At 40.8% G+C, this 19,788-nt stretch overlaps 1 protein-coding gene across 2 annotated transcripts; it reads left to right on the top strand.

Moving 5' to 3' along the window:
- Nucleotides 1-230: 230 nt before the first annotated feature.
- On the top strand, nt 231-18,263 carry LOC106584171 (gelsolin). Of its 2 annotated transcripts, XM_014169118.3 has the most exons (17): nt 321-361; nt 1,388-1,465; nt 7,115-7,299; nt 7,683-7,837; nt 9,924-10,085; nt 10,405-10,554; nt 11,741-11,827; nt 11,973-12,194; nt 12,456-12,671; nt 13,672-13,805; nt 14,478-14,568; nt 14,826-14,996; nt 15,809-15,986; nt 16,251-16,366; nt 16,488-16,565; nt 17,399-17,459; nt 17,591-18,263. In XM_014169118.3, exons 3-17 carry the CDS (start codon nt 7,119-7,121, stop codon nt 17,749-17,751), a joined length of 2,163 nt encoding a protein of 720 aa, XP_014024593.3. In that variant the 5' UTR covers nt 321-361; nt 1,388-1,465; nt 7,115-7,118; the 3' UTR covers nt 17,752-18,263. The 2 variants fall into 2 exon arrangements, with proteins under 2 accessions (XP_014024592.3, XP_014024593.3); XM_014169117.3 differs by lacking the exon at nt 1,388-1,465 and having other exon boundaries at nt 231-361.
- Nucleotides 18,264-19,788: the final 1,525 nt, after the last annotated feature.

Genomic DNA, 19,788 nt, shown 5'->3' with positions numbered 1-19,788 from the left:
TTCACTTTGACATTACAGGAGTATTGTGTGTAGATCAATGACAAAAAAATGACAATTAAATATATTTCAAACCTACTTTGTAACGCAACAAAATGTGAAAAAAGGTTCAAGAGTGTGTAGGCTTTCTAAGGGACCTGTAATACCGACTAAAAATAGGCCTACAGTGGTAGGCACTAGTTTACGATGTGTTGTTACTTGCAGGTTCGGTTGGGGCAGGGCGGGAGACGCCTCTTCTTTCTGAGCGCAAAGCTCCAGCTATATAATAGCCTCAATCACATTCAATCTTTTCAGAATCTGAAATACTACACTACATCCACATACTTTCCAGCCGAGTTCTTCTTCAAAAGTTTTCTTCTATCAGGTAATTTTTTTGTGTGAAAAATACACAACTTGTGTAATCAGCAATTATCATACAATTAGGATAGAGATAGATATGTAAAATAAATTGGCTCCACTCATTTACATGAAATTATATCAGAGATAATCCTTGATTTTCTATATGACGTAAAAGTTATTTGTTTGTTTATAAGCAGCGTTTTTAGTATTAAAGAAATGTTGCTGCCGGTCTATTCTTTATCATATCGCAGTTGCCTTGCAAACTCATCTGAGGTAGGCTAGATGTATTGGGGATTCTTTTGAATAAATGTCAATAGGTTAATTCCTACAAAATGTGTACAATGTCCGAGGGAAATATAAAATAACTTTTTGTTCACATAAATTATTTATACACTCCCAAAAATGGAGGTGTGGCTTAGTAGTGGTGTGGCTTTTTCATTTTTTGACACTCGTGAGAGTAAATTTAATTCCAGTTAATTGGTTCTACTAAGATTGAGCACAGACTTAATGAGTATTAATGAGGCTTACACAAGAGTATGAGTTCCTCAACTTGTTACCACTTTGTTTTAATATTAAAATAGTAATGTTGCAAATATCCAGCAACATGTTTTTGTAATGTGGAGTCAAGCACATTATGTATCTTTTCATTAAATGTATATTGAAATATGTAATGTGCAAAATTATTGAAAAAAATTAAAATCAGAGGTGTACAAACTTAACATGATGAACAGGAATGACATTTAGTCCCACGGATAGACAAAACTAACAATCTGAAAGTCACTCCCCCAATAGGGCACACCTCCTCAGGTGCTGGGTCAACCCAGCATGAAAGTTAATAAGAACCCAATTGATGGTTAAATTAACCCATGTTTGGGTAACCGGGCTATTTTCAGACGACATGGCCTATTAGGGGCGTGGTTTTCAGATAGTTATTTTTGGTCACCCGGCTCTAGTTTACGACGTGTTGTTACGTGCATTGGGTGGGGCTTGAGATGCCTCTTCTTTCTGAGATGCTCTAGCTTTATAATAGCCTCACTCACAATCTTTGCAGAATCTTGAATAGGCTACTACACAACATCCACATCTGCCTTTGCTGCTGAGTTCATCTTCTAAACCTTTCTACTATCAGGTAAAAAAAAAATTAAATACAGAAGTTTTATATCCTTACATCAGCAATTCTCATCCAATTAGGATACAGATATACACGAGAACTAAACTTAAAAGTATTTTTTTTGTTTATCAGCAGAATCTTTGTTGTGAAAGTAACATGTTGCTGCCAGTCTATTCTTTATCATATCGCAGTTGCCTTGCAAACACATTTCTGGGTTGGCTAGATATATTAGCTATTCTTTTGAATAGATGCATACATGTTAATAGGTTAATTCCCACAAAATGTGTAGAATGGCAGAGAGGGGGGGGGGGGGGGGGGAAAGAACTGTTTCATTAATGTACTGCCTTTAAATTATGGTTGGTGGCTCAGCTGGTAGGATCCAGGAGGGACGAAACCTATGCAAAAACCGTCTATATGAGTCATAATCATATTTTACAGAGGAATTAACAGTATGATTGCATATTGGAAAGACTTTTACAGCCATTTTTTTAAAATTGAATTTTAGAATAGATCCATTTTATTGTATACTACAGCCATTTTCAATTGTATTGCTGAATTGAGTTGCTGTATTAGCATGTTGCAGTGAATAAATAGTATGGAAAGTTGGTATATGAGGTAAAAAATATATAGGCCTATCTCTGTCATATATCTCTGCATGTTGATATGTTTTAGCACAATGATATTGTGAACTAAATAAACTAATGACAGATAATTAATTAATTATTCTATTTTCCATTTATTATTTCATTTATTATTATGTCGTTTATGTCTCAATCTTACATTAGATTTTATGTAAAAGTAGCAGTGTTTTAATGTTTTTGGGAGAGTGTGTCACACAGATATCATAAATTATACACTATATATACAAAAGTATGTGGACACACCTTCAAATGAATGGATTCGGTTATTTCAGCCACACCCGTTGCTGACGAGTGTATAAAATCGAGCAAACAGCCATGCAATCTCCATAGACAAACATTTGCAGTAGAATGGCCTTACTGAAGAGCTCGGTGACTTTTAACATGGCACCGTCATAGGATGCCACCTTTCCAACAAGTCAGTTCGTCAAATTTCTGCCCTGCTAGAGCTACCTCGGTCAACTGTAAGTGCTGTTATTGTGAAGTGGAAACCTCTAGGAGCGACGACGGCTCAGCCATGAAGTGGTAGGCCACACAAGCTAACAGAACGGGACCGCCGAGTGCTGAAGCGGCGTAGCGCATAAAAATTGTCTGTCCTCGGTTGCAACACTCACTATCGAGTTCCAAACTGCCCCTGGAAGCACGATCAGCACAAGAACTGTTCGTCGGGAGCTTCATGAAATGGGTTTCTATGGCCGAGCCGGCGCACACAAGCCTAAGATCACAATGCGCAATGCCATGCGTCGGCTGGAGTGGTGTAAAGCTTGCCACCATTGGAATCTGGAGCAGTGGAAACGCTTTCTCTGGAGTAATGAATCACGCTTCACCAACTGGCAGTCCAATGGACGAATCTGAGTTTGGCGGATGCCAGGAGAACGCTACATGCCCCAATGCATAGTGCCAACTGTAAAGTTTGGTGGCTGAGGAATAATGGTCTGGGCTGTTTTTATGGTTCGGGCTAGGATCCTTAGTTCCAATGAAGGGAAATCTTAACGCTACAGCATACAATGACATTCTAGACAATTCTGTGCTTCCAACTTTGTGGCAATAGTTTGGGGAAGGCCCTTTCCTGTTTCAGCATGGCAATGCCCCCATGCACAAAGCAAAGTCCAAACAGAAATGGTTTGTCGAGATCGATGTGGAAAAACTTGACTGGCCGGCACAGAGCCCTAACCTCATCCCCATCGAACACCTTTGGGATGAATTGGACCGCTGACTGTGAACCAGGCCTAGTCACCCAACATCAGTGCCCGACCTCACTAATGCTCTTGTTGCTGAATGGAAGCAAGTCCCTCAGCAATGTTCCAACATCTAGTTGAAAGCCTTCCTAGAAGAGTGCAGGCTGTTATAGCAGCTACGGGGGGGGGGGGGGGGGGGGACCAACTCTATAGTAATGCCCATGATTTTGGAATGGGATGTTCAATGAGCGGGTGTTCACATACTTTTGGTTATGTAGTGTATATGTCATTTTGTGGTCTGTCATCCTATAATTTTTACTGTTTGGCCTCTGAGGTGGGTAAGTGTTGTGAATTAGCCCAGAACCCATCCAGTAGAACCACAGAGGAATCCAGCTGCTTGGGGAATACTGAGAGAATAATTGGTTAGAGGGCTACAGGGGCATATGTTTACAGATTCCCATCTTGGGGAAAATGTTTTTTCTTATTCTAATCCAGTCTCATGAGACTCTTCAATCAAAACACTGTATTTGCTCAGATCAATAAAAGGAAAAATATATTCTATCACGTCTTTATATACATGGAATTACAAGTTTGGAATGCAATAATGTCAGGTATGCTTGTATGGTGAATATGGACTACAATACATTTTCAGATGCTGAAATGTTGAGAAATGGATAAGTCATCCTAACAGTCAGTTTGAGAGAGAGAAAGAGAGAGAAAGAGAGATAAGTAGAGAGAGAAAGGGAGAGAAACAGTTCTCTCATGAGTCAGTCAGGCTCATGTGACTCATTCTCTCCTTTGCACCACCACCCTAGATCAACATTGAGTTAGAGATAGACACCATTCTCATTAAGGAGTAATGGTAAAGTATCAGGTTTCATGTAAGTCTGATATTGATACGAAAACATGAGGTATGAGAGATATACTGTCTCTCTGTGATACAGAGGGGTTGTTTGACAACACAACATTCTAAAAGGTTTCACACACAATGTTAAAAGCATGACATTTTGCTTTAATTATGTGGATGACATCCATAGTAAAGAAAGACTAAATAGTTTCCAAATAAATGAAGTAGCCTATGTCTCTGCCTCATTTGTCCGGACAGCTGAAGTAAAAACTCTGCGACGATTTGAACGAACATTCAAGGCCAATGTGAAGGCTACAAACTTCTCTGTCTGTTGTAAGGGATATTGCAGCTGCACAAGCAGGATGCTGTCCTTACACATTGCATTGGAGTAAAAAAAAATCTTTGGTTGTGTGATGATGTAGGCGTATATTTGTAGTTGCTGCCATAGCATAGTCACTAGCCAGAGTTGCTGAAAAATAACACTACTACTTTGACTGCCTTTCTGCTTCCTGCTTAGCCAAAGTTTGCAGTGATGATGAAAAAAAATATTAGACCTTGTGTCTGTGACTTGCTTGTGTTTGATATGTTGGCTAGATAGCTACATGTAACTCCCCACTTGAGTTTTGCATTGCTGCAAAAAACTATCTGCGAGTATAATCGTACATGTTGATCATGTCTTTTTTGGACAACATGTAAACAGCTGCATGTAGACTAACTCTGAAAAATGAACATGAAATCATGCTTGTGCTTAAAAGCCTACTGAGGCATGGAATGCAATAGTTTGAACTTGTCGACCATCTCCTTTGTGTACAAAATGAAGTGTGTAAGCTACATCAGACAAAGGCATTCATCGCCGATCAAAGCGGCAGTGGAGCAATGAGCAGCAATTACGCAGGAGGCAGACTTGGAATAGGGAACAAAATACTAGAATGGACATTAGCCTTCTGATGATGGTCTAAGTGTCAGCCATTTTGGTCAAGGAGTTGATCAACCATGGTTTGCCAGTGCTGTGATAAGATAGTGTGGGGAAAAATTTATTTGAAGACTTTATCTTCACTGTATGTTTGTTAGCTAGCTAGCCAGACAGTTTAAGAGGAATGATTCCATTCATTTGTCAAATTAAGTGCCAATATGCCAACATTCCATTCAAACAAGGCAGTCAATCCACAGCAATACACTGGCTGAAATCAGTTGATGATAAGACTTAGACAAGTTGTAAAATCAACAAGTACTGATAATGTATCATATAATAGAACTCATAGTTTACAAAGAAAACAAATAATTTTGTCATTTATGGTCTTTTTGCATATATTTTAGAGGCTATTTATACAGAACATTTGTACAAAACCTGTATAAACTGTATTTATAATTATATGATAATATTTTAGGTTGACAGTAATTCTATTACTCAATTTCTGATATATCACACGCCTATCTGTTATGTTCCTGCATAAATCAAATCTGGATTATGCCTCTACTGCCATTAACTCATATTACACTGGTTTGGATTTGTCCCTGACCAATGTGGCTGCCATTTTCACTCCATTCTTGAACATTAAGGGTATATGACAAATCCCCTCTAGTAATTTCATAGGATCTCTATTGCAGCAGCTAAAAAAAATAATAATCCTTCACACGGGCAGAAATATCTGTATTTTTAGCCCCAGCAAAACGGTTTCCAGAAAATCCGGAACTGCAACCACTCCTTTGTTTTGCAACAGACACAGGGATCTGTTGACATAATATTGGGTCATTCAACAGAACACACACCTGTCTTAAGTAAACAATACTGTTTAAAATCAATAGTCATGTGATATGGCCTTCTCTTCAGTGAGCCAATAATTACCTCTGTTTACCTGGAGGAAATATTACCTGGAGCTTTGACTTGTGTTGTGCAATAAATGCCTCTAAGGATTCAGTCAAACATTAACTAACCTAATTGATGTACGACGTACAGTAATTATCCTATTACACATATGACACAATACTAAAGTAGTGGTGTATTATGAAACCTAGGACTATCGTACATCTACACTTCAAAAAATGCTGGGTTAAAAACAACCCAGCGCTGGGTAAATAGTGGACAGAACACAAATAGGGTTATTTTGACCCAGGGTCACTTAGTTGGGTGGTTTTCTTTGAAGACTGGAGGTGTGGCTTATTAGTGACGTGGCTTTCATATAGTTTGTTTTGGCCACCGTGAGAGTAAATGTCATTCCTGTTCATCATGTTATGTTTGTGCACTGCAAATTTGGAATGTTCTTCAATATTTTTTGCAATTTACGTATGTTAATATAAATGTTCTAACATTATTTAAATATTGTAACAGTGGTAACTCTCCCAACATTGGGATATGCATAGGCACCTGAGCAACTCACACTCTTGTGTAACAAGCATTTCGCTACACTCGCATTAACATCTGCTAACCATGTGTATGTGACCAATAAGATTTGATTTGAACCCTCATAAAAGCCACAAAGTGTCAGTGCTCAACCTCATTAGTGATGACAATACAACATAACATGAACCAGAATGATATTTACTCTCATGGGAGGCAAAAAAATAATAATTTGAAAGCCATGAACCCACGAATCCACGCTTCCAGTCTTCTGATCTGACCCGGTGGGTCATAGCGCAATAAGCCAGCATCAATAACCCAACTGGCTGTTCCAAAATAACCCAACGAGTGTTCAGTCCAATATTTAACAAACATTGTTTTTTTTAACCCAGCATTTTTTTTTTTAGAGTGTACTACCTACAGATTTCCATTTTTAGCACCATATGTTAGCCTTTACCACTACAGACACTCTACAAGGTCTCGTTAACTGGTGATAAAGAGCCATACGTTTACATCATATCTTTGACTTTACTGTGATTCAGAGTTTTTTTTGTGTGTTTGTCAGTGATAATGACAGTCATCTTATGTATGACCTTGACTCTCCATCACCTCCTCCTCCTCCTAATCACCCCTCCGCTTTCTCCTGCTCCTCCTCCTCCCTTCCAGAACCATGGTGTTCCATAAGGAGTTCCAGATTGCAGGAAAGGCGCCTGGTCTTCAGGTATGGCGTGTGGAGAAGATGGATCTGAAGCCGGTTCCTAAACAGCTCCACGGGAACTTCTACACTGGAGACTGCTACGTTCTGCTCTACACCACTGCCGCCCCCTCATACTACATCCACATGTGGATGGGTGAGAGATAGAGCTGGTTACCCCACTGCTATATCCTACCACCAGAGTCACTCAAGCTGAGCCTTTAACTGCTATCCTATACGTGCAGAAAATGATAATGATAAGCATTATCAAAAGAAATGCCAGGTCACCTGTCATATTTTTTTGATAATTGACTGAATGGTTCCTCCCTTTTATGTTTTGAATGCTCCAGGGTGAAGTTTCCCCTAGGTACACAGCTATATTCAGCAATCCTAACCTTAATCAGTCGTAGGAAAAATGCAGAACTGACCCAAGAACACCACCTAAGGGGGAACTTCACCCTACATCGTTCTGTATGTTCTATGGCCTTTCCCATTGGTAATCTTCCTCCTCATCTCTGTCTCTATTGGCTGATACCACAGGAAATGAAAGTTCTCAGGATGAGATGGGTGCGGCGGCCATCTTTAGCACCCAACTGGATGATTTCCTGGGCGGAAGCCCGGTCCAATTCAGAGAGGTCCAGAACAATGAGTCTATCACCTTCCTGGGATACTTCAAGTCTGGCATCAAGTACAAGGTGAGGTATTACTGAAAACTGTATCATTAAAAATGACTGAAAGTCTCTGTTTTCCTTTCCAGCACTTAGAAGCTTACTCTGTTATTATACAGCCCACTACTATACTTCTCTGTGTATGTAAATTACATTGAAACCCAATGCAGTGAAGGGAAGGAAAATAATGTGTGTGGTTTTTGCATTATTAGGTTAAGTATTGATAACCAAGTATTGACAACGAAGTAGATTCCAATTTGAACTTGGTGACTAATGAGACTGAAGTTTAGATCTCTCCTACAATGGGTGGTCAAAGGTGTAGTAATCTATTCTCTAGTGAGGACCACCCCAACAGCAACACTCCCATTAAGTTAAGGATCTCTTCAGATCGGTGTCCCACCCACGGGACGGTTGAGCTAATGTGCGCTAATATGATTAGCATGACATTGTAAGTAACAAGAATATTTCCCAGGACATAGACATGTCTTATATCGGCAGAAAGCTTAAATTCTTGTTAATCTAACTGCACTGTCCAATTTACAGTAGCTATTACAGTGAAAACATACCATGCTATTGTTTGAGGAGAGTGCACTGTTATGTACTTGAAAATGTATATATTGACCAATTAGGCACATTTGGGCAGACTTGATACAACATTCTAGACTTTGCACATACACTGCTGCTGTCTAGTGGCCAAAATCTAAATTGTGCCTAGATTCCTAAGTTAGATACTGGCCTTTCTCTTGCATTTCAAAGATGATGAAAAAAAACGAATGATCTTTTACCAGATCTAATGTGTTATATTCTCCTACATTAATTTCACATTTCCACAAACTTCAAAGTGTTTCCTTTCAAATGGTATCAAGAATATGCATATCCTTGCTTCAGGTCCTGAGCTACAGGCAGTTAGATTTGGGTATGTCATTTTAGGCGAAAATTAAAAAAAAGGGTGTTGAAATACTGATGAGGGTGTTGAAATACTGAATCCTGTGTTGAAATACTGATGAGTCTCGACACATGTTGCCAAAAAGCTAACTGTACTATTTAAAGGACTGTGTCTTTGCGTTTTAGCTTTTACAGTGGTTAAAGTTTTCCATAGAAGGTTGCTATGGAGAGTTTGAAATGGCAGACAGGCTGAGGGAGGACACATCTTTGTCTTTTTCCAGAAGGAAGCCTTGGAAGTAAATATTTACTTACTACTCTAGACAAAGTTACTCACAAAGTTACTCACAAAGTTACTAACATATGTAATATACACTGAGTATACAAAACATTTATGGAAAATTCAAAATTGTTTCATTAGTTAATTGTTGACATAGTCCTAAAATGGTTTGCTTCTCAGCAATCAAGTTTTCAAGACTTAGCTCTGGACCTTGAAGCCAGTTCCACTGCTTTTTTTCATTGTTGCCCTCTAATTAGGGACTGATTTAGACCTGGGACACCAGGTGGGTGCAATTCATTATCAGGTAGAACAGAAAACCAGCAGGCTCCGGACCTCATAGGGTAAGAGTTCAATACCCCTGACATAGACTGACCAGGTGAATCCAGGTGAAAGATATGATCTCTTATTGATGTCACTTGTTAAATCCACTCCAATCAGTGTAGATGAAGGGGAGGAGACAGGCTAAGAGGTTAAAGAAGCATTTTAAGCTTTGAGACAATTGAGACATAGATTGTGTATGTGTGCCATTCAGAGGGTGAATGGGCAAGACAAAATATTTAAGTGCCTTTGAATGGGGTATGGGAGTAGGTGCCAGGTGCACCGGTTTGTGTAAAGAACTGCAATGCTGCTGGGTTTTTCACACTCAACAGTTTCCCGTGTGTATAAAGAATGGACCACCACCCAAAGGACATCCAGCCAACTTGACACAATTTTGGGAAGCATTGGAGTCAACATGGGCCAGCATCACTGTGGAACGCTTTCGACACCTTGTAGAGTCCATGTCCGACTAATTGAGGCTGTTCTGAGGGCAAAAGCAGGAGGTTGCAACTCAATATTAGGAAGGTGTTCCTAATGTTTGGAATACTCACTGTGCATATAAACTTCTTATAAACTATGTTTTATTGTTAGCTTTGTTAACCTGGCACATTATTTAAATTCTCTGTCCCTCAGCAAGGTGGGGTGGCCTCTGGCTTCCAGCACGTGGTGACCAACGAGATGAACGTCAAGCGTCTGCTGCACATCAAGGGCCGCAGGGTCATCAGAGCCACAGAGGTGGACATGTCCTGGTCCAGCTTCAACAATGGGGACTGTTTCATCATCGACCAGGGAAAGGTGAGCTGGAATAGGGTATCAGTGACTAAGCTCCAACGATGAAATTAGAAGTTAAGGAGTTAGGTCTCCTCAACCAGCCGATGCTACATAAGGGATTGTCACATAGGCAGAAGCCCAATGATCCCACACGCACAATGTTTGCATATGTGTAATGGGAGGGATGACGGCTCCAAAGAAGGAGAGGGCAGTAAAATACCCCAGTTGTTATGTTGTGGAGCATACATGAGCATGCATAAGTAGTTATATCCAGAGGCAAGACTCCTCCCTTACCCTAAGTCTGAGTCATGGCCATTAAGACAGCTTTTGTTTCTATTCTCAGGACATCTTCCAGTGGTGTGGCAGTGAGTGCAACCGCTTCGAGCGACTGAAGGCGTCCGAGGTGGCCATCGATATCCGTGACAACGAGAGGAATGGCCGTGCCAAGCTGCAAATTGTTGAGGAGGGAGGAGAGCCAGAGGCTATCATCAACGTGAGACATTTGCATTTTAGTCATTTAACACTCTCTTATCCACACACACACACACACACACACACACACACACACACACACACACACACACACACACACACACACACACACACACACACACACACACACACACACACACACACACACACACACACACACACACACACACACACACACACACACACACACACAGATGATCGAGGAGGGAGGAGAGCCTCTGACTCAATCCCAAATCATCCCCTCACTGCTCCCCCTCCAATTGCACGTTCACGCGCAAAAATTCACTCTGCCATTTGCACAAGTGTCTCATTGCTGAGGGAGTGAAGATGATCGAGGGTGTAGGGGCTAATTAGACCTTCAGATAGTCACTTTGACCGAGCCAGCAAGGCTGCAGGCTTCAGAGCGAAGTGCTATCCCGACACGCACTGCGATATGTTTGGAGTCTGCACAATTTCATAAAATAATGGAGAGGCATTCCTAATTATATGTTGTTTGCATTTGTTAATGTCTGATTTCGAGACTTGATACATGTAACAGATGACATACCTCCCAAATTAAATGTTTAACTGTTACTGTGGTTTATATCTTGTAAAACAACAGGGGGATTCGTTAATTTGAATTTCATGCTCGTTTTATTGTTTAAAAGTGGAACATGTATTGCATCATTCAAGTAAGGAGTGTGTTCCGAAGTTGATGGGTTTATTGATCCCATCCCTACTCTCTGGAGGTCACCCCCGGTGTTTCGTCAGCAACACATGACGACGGAGGGCCCTCCAAGCGAGTTGATAGGGGCGAGGGGGCAGTTTGGGATTCACCGACAGGCTGTCATCGACATGAGTCACCTTCACCACCACTTCCTGTCCCTGTAATAAAGGAAGGGAATATGGGAGCGAGGGTTACTGGCATCTGGCATTATTATGCCCTTTTAGCACGCTAAGACATTGCAGTATGAACTTGAACAATTTTAGCTATCTTCTATTTTGGCTCATTTAATGCATTTTTAAAAGGTAAGGGGTTGTTCCTGCTCTTGCACGGTGGTCACAAACTCTATACAAGGGTTTTTATGCAATGGTGGAACTGTAGATGAGTGCAATGGGACTTCTTAGGCAGAGCTGATAAACTTGGCTATGACTTATTTCTCCTTATTCACGGTATTAATAATTACTGTGTTTGTGTTTATGTTAAGGCTCTGGGGCCCAAACCCAACATCCCTGCAGGAATCCCTGATGACGAGACTGTTGAAAGATCCAACAAAAAGGGAGCTCTCTACATGGTAAAGACTCGCAACCCTGTGCTTCTCCCAGTCTGTCATATGTGTATGTTTTGTGGTGGCGCTGTGTACTGTCAAAGCACAATGGTCCATTTCAGTTGTCTCTGTATAATGTGGATGAATAAAGACGTGTTGTATTGGGTTGTAGATCTCTGATGCGGCAGGCTCCATGAAGGTGTCAGTGGTGGCCCAGTCCAGCCCCTTCAAACAAGAGATGCTCTCCCCCAGCGAGTGTTACATTCTGGACAACGGATCGGACTGCAAGATCTTTGTCTGGAAAGGACCTAGTGCCTCCACAGATGAGCGCAAGGCTGCCATGAATGCTGCAGAACAGTTCATCAGGGAGAAGAATTACCCCAAGCAAACCCAGGTAACGTTACAGCAAACGTGTCTTCATACTGCTGCCGTGCATTCGCATGCCAAAGTTATGCACCATGACAGCAACCTTTCTACCCTACCGCTGCTGAATTGTGCAAAAATCCTACACTACAACAACCTCTCCACATCCCATCACCACTCACTCAGCTCTGTGTATTGACCAATTCCTTTGGATCTACTGCTATCACGTCCCTTTACAGATATGTGGGTTGAATGATTTAAGTCCTTTGATGTCTTCTTCTGTCCTGTACAGATCCAGGTGTTGCCGTGCGGAGGAGAGACTACCCTGTTTAAGCAGTTCTTCTGTAACTGGAAGGACAAGGACCAGACCACGGGCCCAGGCCAGGCCTACAGTGTGGGACGTATTGCCAGGGTGGAGCAGGTCCCCTTCGACTCCTCCGCCCTACACACCAACAAGACCATGGTTGCCCAACACGGCATGGTGGATGACGGATCCGGGAAGGTTCAGGTACTGCTGAAAGAATCTAGTGATGAGATTCAGTATGATGATCTAATTCCAGTGGTGGAAAATACCCAATTGTCATACTTAAGTAAAAGTAAAGATTCCTTAATAGAAAATGACTCAAGTAAAAGTCACCCAGTAAAATCCTAGTTGAGTAAATGTCTAAAAGTATTTGGTTTTAAATATACTTAAGTAACAAAAGTAAATGTAATTGCTAAAATATACTTAAGAATCAAAAGTAAAAGTATGAATCATTTCAAATTCCTTATATTAAGCAAACCAGACGGCACCATTGTCTTGTTTTTTATAATTTATGGATAGCCAGGGGCACGCTCCAACACTCAGACATCATTTACAAACGAAGCATGTGTTTAGTGAGTCCGCCAGATCAGAGGCAGTAGGGATGACCAGGGATGTTCTCTTGATAAGTGTGTGCATTTGAATATTTTCCTGTCCTGCTAAGCATTCAAAATGTAACGAGTACTTTTGGGTTTCAGGGGAAATGTATGGAGTAAAAGTACATACTTTTCTTTAGGAATGTAGTGAAGTAAAAGTAAATATGTCAAAAATATAAATAGTAAAGTACAGATACCCCAAAACAACTACTCAAGTAGTACTTTCAAATATTTTTACACCACTGTCTAATACTCCTGGTGGTGTGAGAATTGTTTTTTTGTTTTGTTTAAAGGAGTGAAAAGAGAGAATCTCAATTTGTCTTTCCACAAATCATTTCATCTTATCTCCTCTCCTACTTCTGAACTGTATTGGAGGAGAACATCCAAGGTCCATCCCCCTCAGACCTCCTTCTCCAATGTGCCATAGAGCCATAGAGAGAATAACAAGCAGAGGGAGAATGTGTTACAAGGAAGTAGGCAAACTTGTGCATGTGTGCTGGAGGCTTCCGTCCCGACCACTAGACCACTCAGCCCATATGTGAATTGTTTTTAATGTACCACACACTGAGAGTTACACCTTGGTAACTAAAGGTGATGCTTCTCCTCCTCAGGTGTGGCGTGTGGAGAATGGTGCCCAGGTGCCAGTGGACCCCTCCAGCTACGGCCAGTTCTATGGAGGTGACTGCTACCTGGTCCTGTACAGCTACCGCCTAGGAGGCAGGGAGCAGCATATCATCTACACCTGGTGAGTGTTGTTCACCATGTCGCCACAAGAGAGAGCCATCATCAGACTGGAGCTATAGACTGAGTATACCAAACATTGAGAACACCTTCCAAATATTGAGTTGTGCCCTTTTGGCCTCAGAACAGCATGGACTCTACAAGGTGTCAAAAACGTTCCACAGGGATGCTGGCCCATGTTGACTTCAATGCTTCCCACAGTTGTGTCAAGTTGGCTGGATGTCCTTTTGGGTGGTGGACCATTCTTGATGCACAAGGGAAACTGTTGAGCATGAAAAACCCAGCAGCATTGCAGTTCTTGACACACACCAGTGCCCCTAGGACCTACTACCATACCCTGTTCAAAGGCACTTAAACCTTTTCTCTTGCCCATTCACCCTCTGAATGGCACATACACACAATCCATGTCTCAATTGTCTCAAGGCATAAAAATTCTTCTTTAACCTGTCTCCTCCCCTTCATCTACACTGATTGAAATGGATTTAACAAGTGACATCAATAAGGGATTGTAGCTTTCACCTGGATTCACCTGGTCAGTCTATGTAATGGAAAGAGCAGGTGTTCTTAATTTGTTGTATACTCAGTGTAACTGCAGGAGCACATTAAGTTCTCTCTGTTTGTGTCTACGTTATCCCATACCCATAACAGTGATTGATATATTGATTGATGTCTTAAGGCAGGGGCGGAAGTGTACTCAGGATGAGCTGGCTGCTTCTGCCTTCCTGACGGTCAGGCTGGACGACTCCATGGGAGGCTCACCTGTCCAGGTAACACTTACTGTACAAAGACAATCCAAGAACAATTGCTCCCCATTCAGATAGATCTGATTTAAACACACCTCATATGACTTTCAAACACTCAGAGAAGTGTCCTCTTGTCTTTGTTGTTTGGAAGTGTGATTTATTTATTTAACCTTAGCCAGGTAAGCCATTGAGAACAAAATCTATTTTACAATAACAACCTGGCTGAGAAAGCCCATGGTCTAATGGTTGTGTTGAAGTGTCTCCTCTCCTCTCTCCTCCAGGTGCGTGTGACTCAGGGCCAGGAGCCGGCCCACCTGATGAGTCTGTTCAAGGGGAAGCCCATGGTGATCCACCTGGGCGGAACGTCCCGTAAGGGGGGCCAGAGCAAGGTGGGCTCCACACGCCTCTTCCACATCCGCCAGAGCTCCACCAAGGCCACACGGGCTGTAGAGGTCAGTCAGTCACACAACATACACGTATATCTGGGACGCTAAACCAGACAAGATAAAGCATGCCTGTCTATATAATGAATATGAATTGTGTGGGTTGAGGTTATTAAATATAAAAGCACTAAACCGCTCTCTAAAAGCTTCAAGTTTTTCTTGAACCCTAAATGTTTTTCAAGTAGAATACTAAGAAAAGCTCATCCATTGTTTAAAAATAGCCTTTTTGCCATGTCCCATTTTCGATTAATTTAAAATAAAAAAAAATTCAAGTATCTCTCTTTTTCAAGCAAGCATTGCAGAGCTGGTTACAATTTCAATTTCATCCCCCTGAAAAAATAGAACAAATATTATGGCTGAACTCAAATGTGCTGGTTAATAAAAAACCTGTAGTTATGTAAAAGATGTTTGAAAAGGGTATTTTGTTATTAAATGATATTGTAAATTGGAATGGTAGAGTTATGTATTTTATGGAGTTATCACAATCCAAGATTACAACCAATTAATTACAGCATTACCCCAAAAATGGAGGAAGCAGGTGGCAGCGAGAGGAGGTAGGGAACTGGTCTGTCTGCCTAATATAAAGGATCAAAACTGGCAGAGGAATAAAAATAGCATAAATAGGAAGTATACCAGTGACATTTGATGACCAGGATGTTGACAGCTGTGCCGTACAAATTGAAAATAGTTGGAAAGGGATTTTTGATGTACATCAAAAATGGTACAGGGTGTATGAGTTGATTTATAAAACGACGCAAGATTCAAGACTTCGTGCCCCCCCGTCCGTCTGTCCGTCCCCCCGTCTCCAATCTTCTCCTCAGGTGGAGCCCTCTGCTGCGTTCCTGAACACCAATGATGTGTTTGTGCTGAAGTCCCCTGACGCTATGTTCCTGTGGAGGGGAGTGGGGGCCACTGAGGAGGAGATGGCTGCGGCACAGCATGTCACCTCTTTCCTGGGAGGAGAGCGTGCCACTGTGGTGTCAGAGGGCAAGGAGCCTGGTGGGTGTTGTAGTCTTACACCTGGTGACTGTCATAACAAAACGTGCCTTAGTGATGATAGGATTTATTTTACATTTGTTTTTTCTATTTTAAATACTTTTATTGTAGTGCATTTTATTAGCAAATATTACATTTGAACAATCATTACAAAATGATCTACTCACTATAATTTATTCTTGTGTTTTTCTGATGTTTCTTCATTTGCATTGAATGAAACTGGTATGATGAGTGTTTTGATGTACCATATTCTGCTCTCTTCCCCAGCTGGGTTCTGGTCTGCTCTGGGAGGGAAGAAGGAGTACCAGACCTCCAGCTGTCTGCAGAAGATGGTGAAGCCACCACGCCTGTTTGGCTGCTCTAACAAGACTGGCAGACTCATAGTGAGTAAAGGAATGCTTTCTCTAAGTGAAGGGATGGACTATTTGGTTGTGAAGGTTGGAGACATCAAAGGATACTCTGTATTTTTCTCTTTCTCTTTGTCTTTGTCTTTCTCTCTCTCAGGCTGAGGAGGTGCCTGGAGATTTCAACCAGTCAGACTTGGCAACCGATGATGTCATGCTTCTGGACACTTGGGATCAGGTAAGGTCTTGGCATGATGTGGAAGACCATTATAAAACCATTATACAGTATTATCCACATGATCCCAGTGGCTCTGATTCAACTGAAGTCCTGCTATGAGTTTTTAGAGGTAGTGGTCCAATCCTCCAATCCCTCTTCACATCCTGCTTTTATTGTTTCCTGTATAATAATTTGAGTGTGCAGGGTTGATCCCATAGAAATAGAATGACATACGTCCTGATGTATATAAACCCTGGATTGCTGGTACTATGTATTGGCCAATGAGAGGCTTTGAAGCTACCGGTCAGCCGTATTGGCAGTCATCCATAGGAATTAATGGAATTCTACAGTATTTCAATTAAATGTTTAAAGGACAAAATTACATGTATTTGTTGTAGTGGGAACAGTAACATAACAGTAACATTGTTGTAGTGGGAACAGTAACATAAGATAAAAAATATACAGTATATCAAATATTTACTTTAATTAAGGACTTTTTAAAATATATATATTTATTAGCTCACATAATATTATTTAAAAGTATGCATTAAGGTGTCTATAATAGAATAAAGTTGGCAAAAACAAATGTAGACATCAATACATGTATTTCTGTAGCTTATTTTTATTTTATTTACAACGGTTGGGGAATGCCAAGAAGGAGGCGTGGTTGCTTCAAAACGGCACCTCCTGTCTGTCATCTAGTGTAAATCATTGTTCCTGGCATGGGAACACACACAGTACAATTAATATGGCCGCCGGTCCACACATCACAGAGCATTGACTTGACTGGGAATGTCTGTCTAGTTATTCTATTTCCATAGATGATCCACTCTCTTTTTCTATTATTTTAATAGGTCTTCCTCTGGATTGGCAACGAGGCCAACGAAGTGGAGAGGACCGGATCAGCAAAAATTGGTACCATTGATTAATAATCTGGATTTATTGGCCATTGTTCATACATACACTCTATCCCTACCTCATTGTAGTCATTGACAAAAAGTGTCAATCTATGGGACTTAATGTAGAGCTTTCTTCTTGTCTTTCAGCCAAAGACTACTTGGATTTGGACCCCTCTGGACGCCGGGGCATTGCCATCACCACGATCAAGCAGGGAATGGAACCACCAACCTTCACCGGCTGGTTCCAGGCCTGGGACCCCAAGATGTGGGAAACAGACCCTCTGGAGCGTATCCGTGCCCGCTTTTAAAATGTACTGTCACTAGGACAACCACTTCCCCCTGCTCCCTCCCCTTCTTTCCCCTCGCATGGCTTCTTCTCCAGCATGATCCTGTACCCCTAAAAACAAGGCCAAGACATCTGCAAGAAATCTGCAAGACATCTGCGAGCAGTTGGACCCATAAGCCAGATGAAACTGGTCCATTATATTGGAGTATTATGGAGTATTATGTCTTTATTTTACTATTTTCATGTATAACTGTGTGGCTTCTCAATAAAACAAGTGCCAATGCTCAAACACAATAATTAAAATGAAATATGTTAGCTACACGTGTAAATGTGGCCTTCAAGGGGCAATCAGAAGTTGCGACATACATTTTTGGACTTAGAAATTAATGATGTGTTCCCATTGATTCTTGAAGAATATATCTTATAAATACCTCATTAGCTTAGTTCAACTGATGTACCCCATTAGAACCCCGAATATAAGCTTATTTTACTCCAATGTTTGTAAACAATATACCCTCAAAACATTGGTTAAAACTATACTTTTGATATAATGGATGGTCAATCCTTGCGTCCATAGCTCTGTCTATGAATTTGAGAGTGATTACATTTTTCCAGCCCCATCTCTCAGCTTTTTGTTACTTTTATTTTCAATTTTTTACTTTTCAATTTTTTACTTAACACTTATTTTTAAAAATGTCTTCACTTCTTAAAGCATTGTAGGTTAAGGGTTTGTAAGTAAGCATTTTAGCGCATGTAAAATTTGATTTACCAAACCAGGGCCGAGGAGACCGCTTTGTTATTGTTTCTTCTGCTGATTTCCACTTTAACAATGATGGGCATTTAAAAAAAAAAATGTTGCTATTGTAAAATGTGCCTAACAAAGTCTATTTCATGCTTGTATACTGTAGTAAATTAGCTTTTGTTTGTAATTAAACATCCTGTTTTTTGAAAGAAGGTTGTGCTTTTTTTTATTGCGTGTACAGATGTAGGATCTTAATTTGAGCCAGTTTGCTACAGCAGGAAAATAGTCCTGCAGCAACAGGAAATGTGAATTATTATGTGGATTATAATTGGACATTTTTGTAGGGTTTGATACATTTCTCATAAGGAAAATCAAGTCAGAAATTACACACTTTAGAAACCTTTTAAAATCTCAAATACACTACGGGGCAGTTTCCCGGACAGAGTTTAATGTAAGTCATGACTAGGATAACTCTACTTAAATTAATGCAGATAAAAAAATTGCTTTCTGAGACGTTGCTTAACTTCAGATTAATTAGTTCTAGACTAGAGAGTCCCAGTGTCACGATCGACGTAAGAACTGGACCAAAGCGCAGCGTGATATCGGTTCGACATATTTTTATTATAAGTCAACCACTATAAAGAATACACGACACGTGAAGCTACGACATGCTCACAGGCAACTACACATAAACAAGATCCCATAAAAACCAGTGGGGAAATGGCTGCCTAAATATGATCCCCAATCAGAGACAACGCTAAACAGCTGCCTCTGATTGGGAACCATACCAGGCCAACAAAGAAATACACACACTAGATTTCTCACCCTAGTCACACCCCGACCTAACCAAAATAGAGAATAAAAGGCTCTCTATGGTCAGGGCGTGACACCCAGACTAAGATAAGTACAGACTAACCAGTTAATCTTTGTGAAGCCTAATTATGTTAATGATGTGCACTTGGTGCTGACCTGAGGGGCAAGTCACCTAAACCAAACGATAACACTTTACTCGACAACCAGCGGTTTAACACGTTATGACACGATCATAACCATGCCATATTATGTCATAACAGCTGACATAACTTGTCATAACCTGTTCAAATATGGTCATAACACTGTCATGACCATTCATGTATATTTAGACCTGTTGTGACACCTACATAAGAGTGTAAAAACACACAACCTCCCGTGGTAGTTATTTTATGGCTGGTTATGACACCTACATAAGAGTGTAAAAACACACAAAACCACCCATGGTAGTTATTTTATGGCTGGTTATGACACCTACATAAGAGTGTCAAAACCCACAAAACGTAC

The sequence above is a fragment of the Salmo salar genome, chromosome 23 (genome assembly GCF_965601325.2).
Source record: "Salmo salar chromosome 23, fSalSal1, whole genome shotgun sequence".
Taxonomy (NCBI): Eukaryota; Metazoa; Chordata; class Actinopteri; order Salmoniformes; family Salmonidae; genus Salmo; species Salmo salar.
Note: the sequence above shows the minus strand (reverse complement) of the source record. Positions and strands in the feature narration are given on the sequence as shown.

Coding starts and splice junctions, on each gene's coding strand:
- LOC106584171 (XM_014169117.3), top strand. CDS start 7,119: ATGGTGTTCCATAAGGAGTTCCAGATTGCAGGAAAGGCGCCTGGTCTT. Junction 11,828..11,972: donor AAAAGGGAGCTCTCTACATG/GTAAAGACTCGC, acceptor ATTGGGTTGTAG/ATCTCTGATGCGGCAGGCTC. Junction 14,997..15,808: donor AGGCCACACGGGCTGTAGAG/GTCAGTCAGTCA, acceptor TCTTCTCCTCAG/GTGGAGCCCTCTGCTGCGTT.